This window comes from Scheffersomyces xylosifermentans, assembly GCF_036884685.1.
Source record: "Scheffersomyces xylosifermentans strain CBS 12540 chromosome Unknown RJT20scaffold_1, whole genome shotgun sequence".
Taxonomy (NCBI): Eukaryota; Fungi; Ascomycota; class Pichiomycetes; order Serinales; family Debaryomycetaceae; genus Scheffersomyces; species Scheffersomyces xylosifermentans.
The window spans coordinates 2,761,272-2,777,812 of record NW_027042939.1 but is presented as its reverse complement, the minus strand read 5'-3'; the positions used below and the strand labels follow the sequence as shown (position 1 = coordinate 2,777,812).

Genomic DNA, 16,541 nt, shown 5'->3' with positions numbered 1-16,541 from the left:
CATAATCACTTCAACTAGTATAATCACTTCAACTAGTATAACCACTCCAACAACAATTACACCAACTACTACAACCAGACCAACTTTTCCAACTAGTGTAGCCAAACAACTAGTTCTACCAGTGAAGTATAACCACTTGAACTAGTATAACCACCCAATTATACAATACTGTAGTCAACCCTACTGTATAAGATGTCGCAAAAGAATAACCACACAACACAATACAACACGACACAACACGACACGATTGCAACCAACCACTCAATGCAGTCACGACATTCATCACCAACGACATTTTCACATCAGTAAACAAACACTGTTTATGGTTAAGTAATTGATTCTGTTTGGTACTGAGTTCTTCCAAGAAGTCACATATTTCAAGAAGAAAAGCGCAAGTGACTAGCAGAGACATGTCCCACTCGTCATCTTCTCGGCCAGTGACGCCAAATACCGCACTGAGAAGAACCAGTAGACGACAACTGCATCGTTCTTCTGGTGTCAATCTATTAAGCCAATCGCCAAAGATACATTATCCAGTAGATGCCGATAATTTGCCATTGGAATCGGAAGCTAACACAGAAAAGTTCGAAAGACTCTCGGATGCGTTGGAGGACTTGGACGCCAACATGACCAATCTCTCGCTGATCCACGATGCCATATCGAACCAGTTCAACGAGTCGTTTGCAAGTTTTATGTACGGGTTATCGATGACGATGTGGTGTGTCGATTTCCCAGGATGCCCGACAAGAGAGGCATGGGAACGACTCCAGGCAAGAAAAGAAATGGATGAAACGATACGAACGCTTAGCGCCAGGGTAGAAGCTGCCAGATTAGAGAACACCAAACTTAAACAGAAACTAGTGGAAATCTCGAAACCCGGAGAGGGCCCAAAGAGGCCGATCGGTAATACACAACGATCTGCAACAAGAGTACTATCTCAGTCTAATCAGAGAAATAATAGAGGAAATGAAGATGATTCGTATGTTACCAACGAAGGATCATTTGTTGTAAATCCACCAAACGCACCCAACTTAGCACTAGCACCAGCACAGCGGCTCAGAACGACAAGGCTCTCGAGAATACCACAGCCGATTAAAACTGCGTCTAATAGAAGCAGTTCACCGGAAGTCACTGTAAGTTCGTCTAAAAGAGGAGCTGGACCGAATTTGAACCAACCTCCGCGTTACATGAGAGGGTTATTTGATACAAGTAATACGGCAAAGTTTAGTCTGGGTAATTCACAGATGAGAAGAAGTGGAGGTGGCATTTCGAAGAGTGGTACTCCGTCAAGACGAGTTGATAACAGACCCCGTTTCAGGTAGTGGAGTAAAATCGCTTGAAAATGTATATTATAGTGTATATTAGTATAATAGTAATAATTAAATGTAAGAGTAGTCTTCTGGGGTAGTATGAAGAAGACGAAAAAGAATTAAATTGCATTGAAATGTATAATTGAGATGTAAGTGAATGAGATGTAAGGGAGTGTAGTTCCAAATGGAACAGACCACCAGTTCCTTCTGTTATTTAAAGTGAGCTATGAAGTATCTTCAAGTTGTGGTTAAGTCCATTTAAATGATATTTAATAGTTTCCGACTCAGTAGCTACTATCTCATTTGACGATAATATGAAATTCTATCAGCAAGAAGTTTCACAGGTTCTAACCTTCAATGAGTTTGAGCATTAACTCATATTTCACTTGTTGAACCGATTTTTGCTGCTGGCTTGCTATTATCAATAGATAATCTTTGTTCTCCATTGAGTTCATAATCGTTTGCCTTCTTAGTTGTTCCTGGTAGTTTAAGGAGCTCGAAGCCGAGTTCAATGTCGTGTTAGAGGACATTGGGAGAAGGCAAGATACTATTAAATGTAAAAAAGTAGATAATATCAAATAGTGTTACCAACCCGTAAGCAACAATTAAATGTACAAAGCCAAATACTTCTAAGTGGTGTGAATGATAAGTTAGCACAATTAGTAGCCAAAAGAACTGCGCCAGAAATGCTTCTTTGACCTTGTTGACTTCGTTGGCTTGGTTAGCTGATCTATCTCCTGTGACCAGCAAGGATCAGTTCAGACTCTTGTTTAGATAGTTCTCAGCAGAATTACAATTACTCTTGTAAAATCTACGGAAATTACACGGACTATGAAGACAAAAACAACAACAGTCCTTTAAAGCAATTACAATAACAAGTTTAACCGAGTCACACACCAAGGACTAGCCACTTCTACCTTCTACCTACTACCTTTATAACACTAATCTTTCTTTAATAGTACCATATACTATTTTGTATAGACAGGACTAATTGACATTACACATTACACTTGACACATTGCATGTTATCTATCGCATAGTAATAATTACATATTACACGTTACAGTCGTTGGCCATTTGCACTTTATACATCAACTGGTGATTACCATACTAGTGACTTAGTCAATAGCTGGGAAGCAAGGTCAGCTAGTACCTGGCTAACGGAGTAAGGAAAGTCAATAACCGGCTAAAGGAGTAAGTCACTACCTCATAACGTAGTAACTAACAAGAGAGTGAGTAGAGAGATGTGAGGGGGAATTTTGCAGTACTACATTATTACACAGTTTGCGATTAGACAAGGAGAAGACATCTGCAACACGTACATTGCACATTGCACTGTCTTAAGCGTATATATATTACACATTACACAGTACATAGTACTTCAAATAAAGAACATATCTTACAACATATACATGTTTCATTTTCAGCCATCACTAAAGGGGTATATCATACTACAAATTACACATGAGTTAACTTCATATCACCTCTATACTTGAGATTACATGGAAGAAGCTTCTCTATTTATAGTAAAGTACTATTATTCAGGATATGATGTAACATATATAAATCAGTGTAACAATTGTCAATAATATAAATGTAATTAATCAATTTACTGTAATTATACGAGTACAACTTATTAGAACAACTTAATAGTACTATCTTATCCTTACCAAGCAACCAGTACAACTTACCAGTACCAACTACAATACAACTTACTACTACACTTACTTCTATCACTCATCAGTAACTCACTACTATCACACGGCGCTACCACACTCTAATACTTCATCCACCATCCCTGCACATACCACCACCCTCCGAATATCGAAAAACGACATTTCGTGGTTTCTTCAACATTTCAACAGATTCAACTCTCTTCTTCTTCTTCTTCTTCTTCTTCTTCTTCTTCTTTAAAGCTGGTTTCTCTGTTTGCTATTGCCATTGCTATATAGTCACTCCAACAGCTTGTAACAAAATGTCAGACCTGCCCTCCGTTTCCGCCGAGGAAAGAAAGCGCATCTTGCGTGAGAGAAGAGCCGCCAAAATGAAGCAAGGTAATGCCACCAATAGATTGAATACTATTCTTACTCAAGGGTCTTCCGTGAAGGATGTAACCCCCGTAAAGTCGGTATTAGACGATGAAAACATTCTGCTTTCGAGACCACATACACCTGTAGCAACAACAACGTCGGTAGAATCGCCAATTGCAAAGTCTTCATCAAAACCAAAAGAGAACACTATTCATACAATTCACCACGATTCAGACCCTGACCACCAAGATATATCATCCATTTTAGGTGCAAATTCACACATAAACGACTCCAAGGACTCAGTTGCGAACTCCAATGAAGATATCGATGAAATGTTCAAGAAAATCTTTGGAGGTCAAGCTCCAGGTGGTGCATTTCCTAACTTGGGTGGAGCTGGAGCTTCTGGTGCAGAGGGGGAAGACCCATTTGCTCAAATGATGAAGATGCTTGGTCAACAAGGAGGAGCTGGAGGCAATGGTGGAGATCAACCAAATCCATTCGGTGCCAATCCAGAGGAAATTCAATATCAGCAACAGTTAACAGCGTATAGAACATACCAGCATAAACTTTGGAAGTGCCATTTTTTGGTTGTCAGATACTTGTCAATTTTGGCCAACTTCTTCTACCATTTCATTTACGTTGAAGACTCATCGTTCCAGTCTTCATCTCATTCTTACATTCGCGGTTTGGCTCATCACACTCCGGCTCAGAGCTTCTTTGTGTACTTCTCCACGATTGAGGTCGTCATATTGGCCACCTACTACTTCCTTGGAACGAAGGAAGGCTTCTTCACAACTACCACTAGTAATAACTTCATTATCAAGATCTTGGATATGGGTGCTATGGTTTTACCTCAATTGGCACAGATTAGGTTGATAGCTGTCCGCGTACTTGGATACTACGAGTTACTTGCTGTGGTATTGGGCGACTTGTCTCTTGTGGTTGTGTTGTTTGGACTCTTGAGCACATTGGGTAATTAGTAGATCTCTGTATATATACAATTAATAAAATAATGATTAATAAAACGAATAGCGTGATGTCTTCTTCTGTACTGGGCTTTTTCAGTCAATTTTGCTTATGGTATATTTACATTGTATTGAATAAGTCTGAATTACTTTAAACTATATATGTACAAGTCATGTCTTCATTCAAATGTTGTTATAGCTATAAGCTATCTCCATTCTCTAATCATAAGAACTCCTTTTTCATATTCCTTCTCTTCTCTGCAATGACCTTCTCGGCACTCAGGAATCTACCCTTCTTCAAGAATATGTAGATCAAAAGACCAGCACTACAGATAGAGAGTCCAAACCATGTCACAAGGTATTGTAAGTGGTTATTACTGAATTTCAACTTTGGTGTAGCAGCAATTGGTACACCTTCCTTGACAAACTCGAAGTCCTGGAATTCTAAAGTAGAATCGTGCTCTGATTCTCTTTGGTGAGAGATGAAATGAGCATCATCCTCTTCTTCCTTACCCTTATTGCTTGCAAAGATGAAGTTTTTCCACGATGAAGAATTCTTTTTACCTCCTTTGGCAGTGTCATCTTCAGGAAGTCTCCATTCAACATGGTCACTGAGATCGTAGATCATCTGACAGTAGATTGGTAAGGAACCTGACTGTTTAGCCATTACTGGTATATCATGTACATTGAAAAGTCTTGAGCCGTCTTCATGGTCAAATTGTAATACAGACTTGACAGGCATAACCCTAAAAAGAGCCTCTATTTCGATTTCTCCTTGAGGGAAGGCTAAATGTGATAAATAACCATGTTTACGAGTCTCTGGAACCACTTTATCTTTATGGATCCAACCTCTTTCTATCAAAATGGGCTTTCCACCCGAAGCTCTTACAAATGGAGTGATAACCAAATATCCCAATTGGCCGTCTCTGATTCTTGGTCCCAAGAACATTTCTTGGGAGTAGTCGAAATGACCCTTACATTTGAATCTTCTGTATTCAAATTCTCCTATAACACTAGGATCAAGATCCGCTGGGATTTCCTCAATCGGCGGTTGTGCAAGGGCATTTTCACATCTGGAGATCAAGTCTGTCTTCCATTGCAATCTCTTCACTTGCCAACATCCGAGGATGAAACTCACCAAAGGCATGGCTATCATGAGGCCCAAGAAGAATTTTCTTAAATATGGCATTTTGGCCTGGTGCTCGAGCGTAGTCAAGTTACCTTTGGTGGAAATTATTGGTTTCCAATCGACGGTAGACGTCTTCACTGTTCTCTTAGACGTGACATTTAAGGAGTCTTTCAAGCAACGAGAATACTGTAATGGCTTGAGTTTTGGAATAACCGAAAACGAGCGAGATGCAAAAATTACTCTACTGGCACCTACAAGGTTACCCGAAGGTCCAATGACCTTCAACAACGTCAACATCTTGCGGTAGGTATGTCAAATAGTGAAATGAAGAAAGAATGAAGAGAATAAAATCAACCGTAAAAATGGCCCTTTCGATATTGATATTGGGTGATGGAAGTCACGTGATATAGATTGAAATATTAAGTATGGCAGTTATCTATGGAGGGAGGTACAAGAAAGAGGAGAGATTCTGGGTATGAATAAGTAGCTTTGGTTAAGATGTTTCGATGGGTAATTCAAGGTGTGCGATGTATATATTTATAAAAGTAAAAATTACAAAAGATGTTGTTGATGATGATGATGATGGTATGATTTGATATGTTATGATATGATATGATATGTTATGTTACATATGTGGTCCCTTTAATAATTAGTATCATATTATTATTATTACTATTGTAGTGGGTGGATTTTTTACTTTTTATTTTTGTAAAGGGGGTATATCTTTATACCTCAACTAACTAAGCGACATAAAGAGAAAAGATAAAGAAAGTGTCAGTGATAGTGATCAGTTCAAAGACAAACTCCGTGGTAGAGAAACTCCGGGGTAGAGTAAGAATATGGTGGTGGTGGTCTTTTTTTTTTGGGTGCAAATGGTACGATCGGGATCGGGTTTGCGACATTCTCAGATCGTACGCTGTTCCATGGTTAAGCAAGAAGACTGGTTTTAACTGTGAAATTGTGATTATTAGTTAGGACGGTTAAGAGAGTTGAAGAAGGTTGAAGTTGGGTGGAGAATATGTAATGATCTATTTAAGGACTTACCAGGAATTGGTTTTTTGGTACGACGGTTATTGTGAAGGGGGAAAAAGTCGTTGTAGCATCGTACTGTTAAGCTGCTTAAATCCCTTTAATAATTATACCTAGAGCCCCAATGTACACCCTTCAAGATGGTTAACCTTTTTGCAGGATTCATTCACATTAGTTTTCTCTTTTTCCTTTCTTATTAAGGTTAAAAGTAAATATATAAGGAATATAAGGAATAAATACCCACACCCTGCCCTTACCCAACTTCTGCCTTTTCTAGAATTCACCCTTACTAAACTCAATATTCCTCCACAACTCTATTAAAACCCCTACATCCACTCTCTCTCATTCTCTCCTTACTTCACACCACACTACCTCAACCACCCACTAATGCCTCCCACACATACTCCTCTCCTCGTCCCTTCTCCACAATTCACCTCCTCCGAATTTCCGTTCCTCGCACTCGACCAAACGGAATTTGACAATGTGACCAAAGTCCGTAGTAGGCTAAGCGAAGAGCAATTATGGATCAGGAACATTGTTGACAGAATAACGGGCTAGAAGATCGTTGCTGGCTTTTTCTGGAGGGACGGTTTTTGTTGTTTCTTGATGTAGTTTTCTTTGGCATTGGGTTTTCTACGTGGGAGAGAGTGTTTCATGTTGAACCGTGTCTTCCAGTAATTTGTCTCAGAGTGTCACAGTCTTACCCCAACTTTGCCCCTCTCGCAGTATCTGAAACATCACTCCACAATATCAGGTAACAGCAAAACAAGAAAGTAACTATTGCTAAACAAAGCCTATACCATGCGTGAGATCTCTCAAGAGAAGCAGGAACGCCTCAACAGGCTCAACAAGCAATTGTGGCAAGCCGGACTCACCGGAGTGCTCCAAGGAACCTTGGTAGCTCTCGTTTCTGGATATTACATCAACTACAAGTATAACCACGGAGTCAACAGAGGGTTCTTCAAAACTCCATATAAGGTCGCCTGGTTCATGTGCTGGAACATCGTTGGTATCATATTCACCACCGATATCGCCAAGATGAAAATCAGCAAACAAGTAGCCATTGAAGACGAGATCAAGAGAAATCTGTATTTGGAGCAGGAGTTCTACGGCCAGGTGCCTAAGAAATAGACGATACAAATATCACTTTTGACGATCTGAATGAAGAATGAAGCGTTTCATGGGTGATAATACTGCAATAACAATTAATTGCGTAGTGCTAGTCAGTGAGTTAGAATAAACATGTTGGGTTGAGAAAGTATTGCTTATAAAAAGAAGATGATATTTCTTTCTGGAATTCGACATTCCTACTACCTATATCCAATATTCTATATCTTCCCATGGATGTCATGTATTCACGTTACTAATTAATAAATATGTTTTATTCTCGTATACACATTATTTCTGATGCTTTGATAATTTCTTCTATTATAAAACCAATTTAAGCATTCAATCAGGCGTAGAATGCCTCCTCGTGGAACTTTAAGCCATACTCATTGGCCCACAACTTCACGTTATCCACTAAGGGTTTAGGGCCTGCTGAAAGAACCCATATCTTCTCGGCATTGATATCTTCTTGACGGATCTTATTTTTTGGCAAATCCTTACAACATACCAAATTGTGATTGTCATCTTCGACTGGACCGGAACATTGAGTAAATCCTTCGTTTATACACCAGTTATAATACTTGTAGTTCAACTTCGGTCTTCCCTTATATATCTTGTTTTCAATATTCAAGCTCTTGATTGTATCTCTGAATTGTTTGACTGTTGTCTTCGCTTGTTCGGAACAACTTTGATTGAACACTGGAACGAATGGCTCGTTTATACTCGATTTACGAGAATGCGAAGGTGACGGCATTGGCGAATGTGCATTTCCTGGTGACAAGAACTGTTCAACTCTGAATTCACTTCGATCAGGTCCTAATTCAAGATGGTCCTCCTCCTCTTCAAGATCGTCATCAAACAATTGCGAGGAGCTTCTGCGGGAGCACTCTTCAACAGCACATCCATCATCATCTTCACTGTCATCCTCCTCATTATCCATCGAGACCTCAACATTTTCTATTTGGTTCTCTTGCACTAAACTGGTGAATTCATACTGTCCATCATCTTCATTCTTGGCTAACAATGATGAGCGTTCATTACTTTCTAAGTCGAAATTTGAAGATAATCGGGAAGAAGTGGTCATATTGCTCTTTCTACTCAAGATTGAACCGTAGCTCATGCTATTCCTCAATTTCCTTTCCCTTTCTTCCTTGATCTCTTCACTTCCAGTAACAAAGATTTCAAAATCACTTCCATGAATGAAGCCATCAAAATATTTCAAAATAGCCACATCTCTGAAGTCCTTCAACACCCAAACAATCTTCACTGGAACGCCGTGGTAGTTCATTACTCTCAAAATTGGCAAAGCGAATGAAATGGCTGAACCACCGATCACGATCAATACTCTTTTTGCGTTAATTGAGAGCTTTGAGATAGAAAACTTCGGTGACGTTGACGTCGATGGCTTGGAGCCAATGAATAGCAAGTGAGGATCAAAACTGCCATACATGAGGTACTTACGGTTATTGACCAATTCGAAGTTACTCTTTCTAATAATGAGTTTTTGGTAGTTGTCTTGTGGTAACGAAACTAGTGTGTATGGATGGTAGTTGGGAATCAACTGTTTAAATGCTCTGACAATGAAATTTGGATGGTAATTGGTAAGTCTGATATGTGCTGCCGGTTTTCTTGCAGGGTTAGAAATCAAATAGTTAGGGAATTCAACTAATGAGATGTTGGGCGAAACGTCGATGACCTTGATGTCATTGACTGTTCTCGAAATCATTGTGAGCCTCACTCTGTAAACTATTTGTCCTAGTAAGATAAGGAGATTTGCTGCAGTGTAATAAGTGAATTTAACTGGTCTCACATGGAACTGAAGGCATATCACAATAACCCACGACCAGAAATAGTGGTTAATGTAGAATAGCCAATAGCAGTAGCTCCTCATCTTCAGAATCGAAGTGATCATCATCACAGTAAAACCAGTTAGAGCAACCCATCCGTATATGTTTTCTGGTTTAATTGCTTTCGACCAAGTTCCCTTGACTTGGAAGTAGCCGCAATATAGAAGGACATGAAGGATACTTTGTATAATTATTATTCTTGACAACCATTTGTGAATAGGAATGAGTGTCAAGTATAAGGTATTGGGCAATGGAGAAGGTCTTAGACTCAAGAATAAGATTGTTGGTAAACAGACTGCGGCAACACGGCCCAATCTCGCTGCTAAGAATACCAAATCTCCATGATACAAATCTACAAGCGACAACGTCGACAACACCGCTCCCCAGAATAATAATATGAAGATCGTTGTGGCGTGGTATGACAATGTAAAGATAAGTCGCTTGATCCGAGATGCAATATGGGACATGGTCTTTTTGAATAATGGACGGTGAGTATTGTCCAACTCATCGCTGGGGTAAATGTATTTATTCAATCTCCGGTTTAGAGCTCTCAAAACCTGGAACTTGTTGGTGAATTTGTAGCCTTTCTTCACAAGGATACGATGGAGAGGAATGCAAAGCACGAATGCTATTAGTATGATTGTTGTAATGTTGCTATATTTGATTGTTGTTTCCTGTCGAAGTTTCTTGTAGGGTTTAGATTTGCCTTTTGGGTAGTGGAAGTTATTCCATAGCTCTAGCCATGGGTCATCTGTATCCATTATGTAGATATGCTAACCGAACTCTTCTTGGAGTTTTTCTATAACTTCTAATAACAAGGAGTTAGAAAGAAGATCAACTACACAGTGAAAGACTGGTTTTCTCGATTAAAAACACAGTAAAAGTGCTTCACTCAGCGCAAGAAAACAAAACTTTAGCTCAAATCTCCAACAGCAAACGATCACACTGGCGATACCCTTGCTTTCCACATCAACCAAGCAAAAGAACACCATATATAATTACAAATCTACAACAATGGGAACCTTGTTAGCAGTAGGAATAAATTACGACTGACCAAATCCGGTGGCTCGGAATTACGACATTTTGACGTTTCTGTGCGAAAGTTAGATTTTCGTGGAGGCTTACCGAGAAGGGAGCGATATCCGATGGAGATGGAATAGATAAAAAGGGGAAGGAAGGGCAGAGTCGGAAAGTATTGGCAGAAAATGAAGAGATGTATTAGAGAGAAATAAATGAGGTGGAAATTGGGTGGTATTCATCGAGAGGCAGTTTGCATGTATTAACAAGGAAATTTAATCTCTCTCTCTCTGGAGATTTGTTGAATATAATGTGGATGCTCTGGGTTTACCATCCATGTAGTAGTAGTAGTAGAAAGTCGTCCATTCAATATTGTTTGAGACGTCCCCGTGTGATGCGAAAACCGACACATTAGAGCCGTAGGCGTAGATGGAAAAGATAATTCGGGCCGAAGGGTGCTAAGTGATGAAAACGGAAAATGGTTGCGAAGAGGAAATATGCTTGGAATGGGGACAGAGAAGGGATTTGTAAGAGAAGAAATGAGAAAAACGATCATCGGTCATGAATGAGTAAAAAAGGTTGCTAGTTGGTGCCGGGACCGTGGGAAGTTCACAATAAAGAAGTTGCTGTGATGTGATGATTTTACAGTGGTTTACTATGGTGGAAAGAAAAAAAAAAGCTTTACTGTGTATGCTATTTTTTTGCTACATTCCGGTTGGTCTGTCCTCGAGGTGTATGATGTCGTGGTTTACGAGTGTATATATTCAGCTTGTAGAGTCTTGGAGTGGTAGGGTACGACGAGATCTGGTCTCAGTATTTCAAGTGGTGGCTTGTGGAGGCACATTAAGATGTCTTTTTCTATTGCTTCCGATATACTTTAGGTTCCGAAATGATAACATTCAATGCACTAAAGTATAATTATGTGATTTTTTTGTTAAGTAAATCTACGCTTAAATTTCCTAATTATTAATTGGATTGAATGGTTAGACATTGGAGATGTGAAGCGGATGAGCCCATCTTGACACAACACTATTTACATGGTGACTTACCTAAACTTCATCTGATTAAAATATCAGAGAAATTCTGTTATGGTGTGAGCCAGGTATAGTCTGACATACTATACTTCAAATGATATCCCCATAGGGTGTCTCGTTCTGTTGTAGTATGTGTATGATTTAATAACTTACCTACTTTACTGACTAGAAATATCAGCTGAACGCAAGTACTTCTAAACTTCTACTGCTATAGGCTGTTGTACAAGCTTACTTAGCTGCGTTGTAGAAACTTCTATAATTAATGGGTTAAGTTTCTCTAAACAACGCCGGAAATCATTTTAATTATGATGCCATGCTCAAGACTTTCTATGATAGTATATCCATGTCTAGAAGTACAGGAGTGGTTGCCATGGTTCCAAATTGAAAAGTAATCTTTCATTTTGCTTTCTTTTACTGTCTTCAGTAGGCTTGGCTCTTAACATCCAAGCAACTGGTGGCGGTAGAACCTTAGAATCTATAGCGCAACATTAATTTGATGACCTTCTGGGCTTTATAACCCTTGGTGACATTGCTGCAATATTGTTCTCATGAAGTCCGTAAACAAAGCGAGAATATAGAAGGATTTGTTGTATCAATAAAGTCTATAATTAAAAATTTTCTTGCTAGTTAAATGCAAATTTTGTATGTTAATTTATAACATCTCTATGCTTGGTGGATCTCTATAAGATCATGTGATGCTCAGCTCTATGTAATGCCAAAATGATATTAGGTGGGATTTTCTGTGATGCTCTCTATGTAAACAAAATGTACCCTCTATTCACCTTCACATTAGTATTGAAGCATATTCTTGCCCTTTCCCTTTGCACGGTTACTTTGGCTTTGAATTAGACCAGAACGTGAGGGTTTAGTTACCTTTCCGCTGGTTCCAGGACTATTGCTTCTGCTCTTCGACTTTTTCATAGGTGGTAGCACTGCAGATCTGGTTGGTTTATGGATACTACCAACTCCACGGTTTCCATTGGACCTGTACTGGCTGAAATCAACAGCATTTACGCTGTTATTGTTATAGTTTCTGCTATAGTCCTTGTTGTTATTGTTGTTGTTATTGTTGTTGTAATTTCTGTTTGAGTTACTATTGCTATTTCTATCTTTGTTGTAACTGCTATTGTTATTATAGTTGGTATTACTGTTATTGTAGTTCCCATTGCTGCTGTAATTCCTCAGGTTACTGTTACCTCTGTTTGTGCTATTATTAAAAGTCTTAGGGCCTTTGGGTACGATCTTACCAGTGCTTGTGGGAAATACTATACCTCCTTTCTTGGCACCGTTAAGACCCCATTTTTCCAACTCCGCGGTGTCTGAATGCTTGTAGCTGTCAAGACTAGAGTACAGATTCGGATCGTATGAGAAATGAGAGACTTGGACAGCTCCATTTTTGCCCGATTTGTATGTCTGCCAGTACAACTGTCTCAATTTCTTGGGAAGATTACTTCCAGTAAAGGCGCTGCCTAAATTGGGTACTCTGGATGATCTGGGTTCACTACATTCGTCTCCGTAGTGGCCGCTTTGACCACAGTTGTAACAGTATATTACTGGTAATTTTAAAACTGCTTCTTCATCAGCTTCACTCTTGGTGGCATAGCATCTCCAAATAGAAGGGCATCTGTCGTCTCCATGACTAAATGTATCACATTGTCTACAGTACTCTCTTTTCTTCTTTTTGCTAGTACAGCTAGCTGCTAAATGACCTTTTTGTCCGCATCGTCCACATATTGATGTTGATGGGCAGTGTGCTTCGTAGTGATCACCTATCTGTCCACACTGATGACAAACAACCGTTTTGCATTTGGCTCGTATATGGCCTCTTCTATGGCAGTTTGTGCACAAAGGTCCCAAACTTTGTTGGGAGTTAATTGCATCGCCTGAACTTGGATCTGTTACTCCAAAATAACGGCCCTCGCCTCTCAACTCAATCAACTCATCGGCATCATCATTAACTTGTTCGAAGGAGAATGATGTCACACCATTCTTGACTCCGTTAAACTTCGACTCCGGTTCTTCTGTCTCGTTGTCGGAGTTGGTTTTAGAAGCCAACGGAGGGGTATTTTCAAGTTCCATATCTCTGATTTGTGCCTGTTTGCTTAGTATACTTGCAGCGCTTGTCTTATTTGCACCTTTCTTCTTATGGTAGAGTTTGGGCATACTCACTTCACTGGGTGAAGTATCTTCCACAAACGGTAGTATTGTTGACATTTTTTGATTTTTACCCGGATCTTCTATGATTACGGTACTATATACTCGACTCAAAAAGATGCCGCTACAATGAGATCCCCTAGTAATATTTGATGATAGTTGAACTCTTGTTTGTCACCTAATGATTTGATAGAGAAAGATGCTCATCCAAAAACGAAAAAAACAAAAATTCGAAATGGTAAATACTGCGAGTGAGTACGGCGGTGTGGGTGTGTTAAGTGGATATATTGGTGTATGGATCCAATGGGTTTATTGCAAGTAAAGTGATGAAGTAATAGAGTGCTGTGTGTAGTGAAAGTAATGAGAGTAGTGACAGTAGTGAGAGTAGTGAGAGTATAGTTAGAGTTGTGTGAGTTGCTAGTATTTTAGAGAGGTTTGTTAGCAGTGAGTTGTTAGTGTAAATTCGTTAGAGTGATTGTTAGAGTGGTTGCTAGTGTACTTTCTTAGTGGTGATTTTTAAATGATGGTTAGTGCAATTTTTGTTAGTGCAATTTGTTAGAGTGATTTGTTAGAGGTGATTTGTTAGTGGTGTAATTTTGTTAGTGTGTTAGTGATTTTTTAGTAATGATTTGTTAGTATAATTTGTTAGTGTGAGATATTAATATGTTATTGTGATTTGTTAGAGTGATTTGTTAGTGATTTTCTGAGGTTTATTAACTGTTAGTGGAATGTGTAGTAATTTGCTGTGTGAATTGAAATTGTATTTGCTAGTAGTGATTTGATAGTGTAATTTGTTAGTAATTTGGTGAGGATTGTTGTTAGTGTAATATGTTAGAGTAATTTGTTAGAGTGATTTGTTAGTGTAGTTTTATTAGTGTGAAGGAGTAAGTCTGTGCATCTGACGGTCTGAAGTATGACGTAACTGTGATTGGGGGGGGGGGGGTATATTGCGGTGGATATATATCGCAGTAAGTGTTGTTCCTCTATGGTGTAATGTTCGTTAGTAGCAATTCGCTTGTAATATTTGCTAAAAAGGTAATGGATATGATATATGATATAGATTTGTATGGATATGAAGGTTTGAATGTATTTGGTACTGTTTTATATATAGAGTAATTTGTTAGTAAGATATGGCGTATAACCAGTTCGTAGATTCAGGATAATTGCCTGTTAAGATTGAATGTAAATTGACTAAGTTATACTGTGAAAGAGTGGTTAGTTAGTGGCATTTCTTATGTTGTACGATATCAAGCAATATTATAGATCAACTTGAAATATACTTTAATTCATAATACCTCTTCCATTTGGTAGTTTCCTACAATCGTTAATTGAAAGCATTACATCATGCATTGCAAAGCATTCTTTAGTCTTTAGTGAACATAGCAAGATAAGTGCGGACACAGCAAGATGAGATTCGTTTTGCTTCTTTGCAACGTCACCTGTTCAAGCAAGTCATTAACTAACAGCAATGCCCACATATCAATGAGCCCGCTCTCCCTAGATTTTAACGTCTTCATGGGCTTCTAATCCAATGTCAAAACACAAAAAATATATTAACCAAAGAATAAAACGAATTGAAAGAGAATATAACTATACATAAGACGTTTTCTGTAATATTTTGGTGGTTACTCGAGAATCTCCTGAAAGGAACGGGGATCCTCAGAGTGTAATTCTTCAAATTTGGATGTAAAAGTACAAGTGCTATGACACCTACAAGACATTTCTAACAATGTTAGCGCCAACTTGTCCCTCAAGCGAATCGCTTGGTCCTGTAACGTTGATCGACGACTTCAAGTATTCTTGGTGGGTGATGGCAGCCAATGCATAACATCCACTGGAAATGGTGAAGAAAATTGCAACGACAATCAAACTAGTGACCATAATAGTACATGAGACCCATTGAATTACAGCCATCAACAAATAGAAACCACATCTTGGCCAGTTGGCATCGAAGTTTCTTATAAAGTTGGTGAAAGTGTCAGTCAATGGACAGATCTTCAACAAGAATGGGATCTCCACAAATACAACAACCAATCCCTGGACTATACAGATGATCGAAAACACAATCACAATGGAAGCATGGAAGATGTTGGCAACTCCCAAAGCAAGACAAAGGAAGATGGTAAGGATAGAGATCCATTGCCCGTAAAGGGAGAAGTTTTTCTTCTTGAAATCTTCCGAGAGACCTCCGAATATGTTGGAGAAGATAGATCCGACACTGAAAGCCATTGTGGTGAATTTTTGTGTGGGTTTCTACGGTTCGATGGTGATGATTTAACTGAGATAGTACTCCGACTGTATTTGCTACAAAGCAATGAACGGTGAGTAAAAGCTTGATTCAAGTGGGATTTTCGCAGTGAAAATTTGCCTAAACACGATTCTATGTCGTTGGGAATACCTATAACCGCCTTTCTACAACAATTGATCCTTGCAACTGTCGATTCAATGGCGTCTAATATCTTCTACCAGAGAACAAGTGTCAAACATATTATTTGATCCTTAGCGCTTAACTATGGGAAAATAAGTTCGGTGTGCGAGTTGGGGCAGTGTGCAGGCCATGAAGAGCATCATGTGTTTTTATGTCGCAGAGTTTGTAGGAGTTAGTTGTTAGTGATACATGTACTAATTAGGTAATGATGCGACATGCGATATGGGATATGGGATATGCGATATGGGGACGTGGGGGAGGTGGTGGTAGTAGCCCTGTGAGGGAAGTGCGACATTGTTGCAAAATCTGTACGAGGGTACGACAGGGGAGAATTTGGGTGCAAACTGATGGTTGGGGGGTGGAGGGGCTGTGTTTGGGAGGAATGACATCAGTGGAAGAATATGGAGAGGGAGAGGGATGGCGGGCGGATGAAGAGCCAAGCGGGGAGTTTCTTCGGATCATTGCTATTCTAGAGTATTACTATTTACTCT

The 16,541-nt window shown here is 39.2% G+C and overlaps 8 protein-coding genes across 8 annotated transcripts; 3 read left to right on the top strand and 5 right to left on the bottom strand. All coding sequences in view use genetic code 12, as the record gives it.

The window, feature by feature from the left end:
* The first annotated feature begins 294 nt into the window (after positions 1–294).
* On the top strand, positions 295–1,332 carry DAM1 (Dam1p). The gene has a single exon (XM_064916330.1). The coding sequence runs from the start codon at positions 411–413 to the stop codon at positions 1,320–1,322; it is 912 nt and encodes a 303-aa protein (XP_064777582.1). The 5' UTR covers positions 295–410; the 3' UTR covers positions 1,323–1,332.
* On the bottom strand, positions 1,333–2,234 carry RJT20DRAFT_124767 (uncharacterized protein). The gene has a single exon (XM_064916329.1). The coding sequence runs from the start codon at positions 1,838–1,840 to the stop codon at positions 1,658–1,660; it is 183 nt and encodes a 60-aa protein (XP_064777581.1). The 5' UTR covers positions 1,841–2,234; the 3' UTR covers positions 1,333–1,657.
* Positions 2,235–3,184: 950 nt separating this feature from the next.
* RJT20DRAFT_138587 (GET complex subunit) lies at positions 3,185–4,377 on the top strand. The gene has a single exon (XM_064918592.1). The coding sequence runs from the start codon at positions 3,286–3,288 to the stop codon at positions 4,318–4,320; it is 1,035 nt and encodes a 344-aa protein (XP_064777580.1). The 5' UTR covers positions 3,185–3,285; the 3' UTR covers positions 4,321–4,377.
* On the bottom strand, positions 4,378–5,774 carry SHY1 (Shy1p). Its single transcript, XM_064916328.1, has one exon. The coding sequence runs from the start codon at positions 5,729–5,731 to the stop codon at positions 4,529–4,531; it is 1,203 nt and encodes a 400-aa protein (XP_064777579.1). The 5' UTR covers positions 5,732–5,774; the 3' UTR covers positions 4,378–4,528.
* A 1,368-nt stretch (positions 5,775–7,142) lies between these two features.
* RJT20DRAFT_16877 (uncharacterized protein) lies at positions 7,143–7,755 on the top strand. Its single transcript, XM_064919206.1, has one exon. It carries the CDS (start codon positions 7,265–7,267, stop codon positions 7,592–7,594), a length of 330 nt encoding a protein of 109 aa, XP_064777578.1. The 5' UTR covers positions 7,143–7,264; the 3' UTR covers positions 7,595–7,755.
* Positions 7,756–7,840: 85 nt separating this feature from the next.
* On the bottom strand, positions 7,841–10,434 carry RJT20DRAFT_124762 (putative ferric-chelate reductase). The gene has a single exon (XM_064916327.1). The coding sequence runs from the start codon at positions 10,176–10,178 to the stop codon at positions 7,917–7,919; it is 2,262 nt and encodes a 753-aa protein (XP_064777577.1). The 5' UTR covers positions 10,179–10,434; the 3' UTR covers positions 7,841–7,916.
* Positions 10,435–12,257: 1,823 nt separating this feature from the next.
* On the bottom strand, positions 12,258–13,682 carry RJT20DRAFT_5095 (TRAMP complex RNA-binding subunit; the record flags this gene model as incomplete). Its single annotated transcript, XM_064920433.1, has 1 exon — positions 12,258–13,682. One exon carries the CDS (start codon positions 13,680–13,682, stop codon positions 12,258–12,260), a length of 1,425 nt encoding a protein of 474 aa, XP_064777576.1.
* A 1,650-nt stretch (positions 13,683–15,332) lies between these two features.
* On the bottom strand, positions 15,333–15,851 carry TVP18 (Tvp18p; the record flags this gene model as incomplete). The annotated part of the gene is made up of 1 exon (XM_064921290.1): positions 15,333–15,851. The coding sequence occupies one exon, from the start codon at positions 15,849–15,851 to the stop codon at positions 15,333–15,335; it is 519 nt and encodes a 172-aa protein (XP_064777575.1).
* Positions 15,852–16,541: the final 690 nt, after the last annotated feature.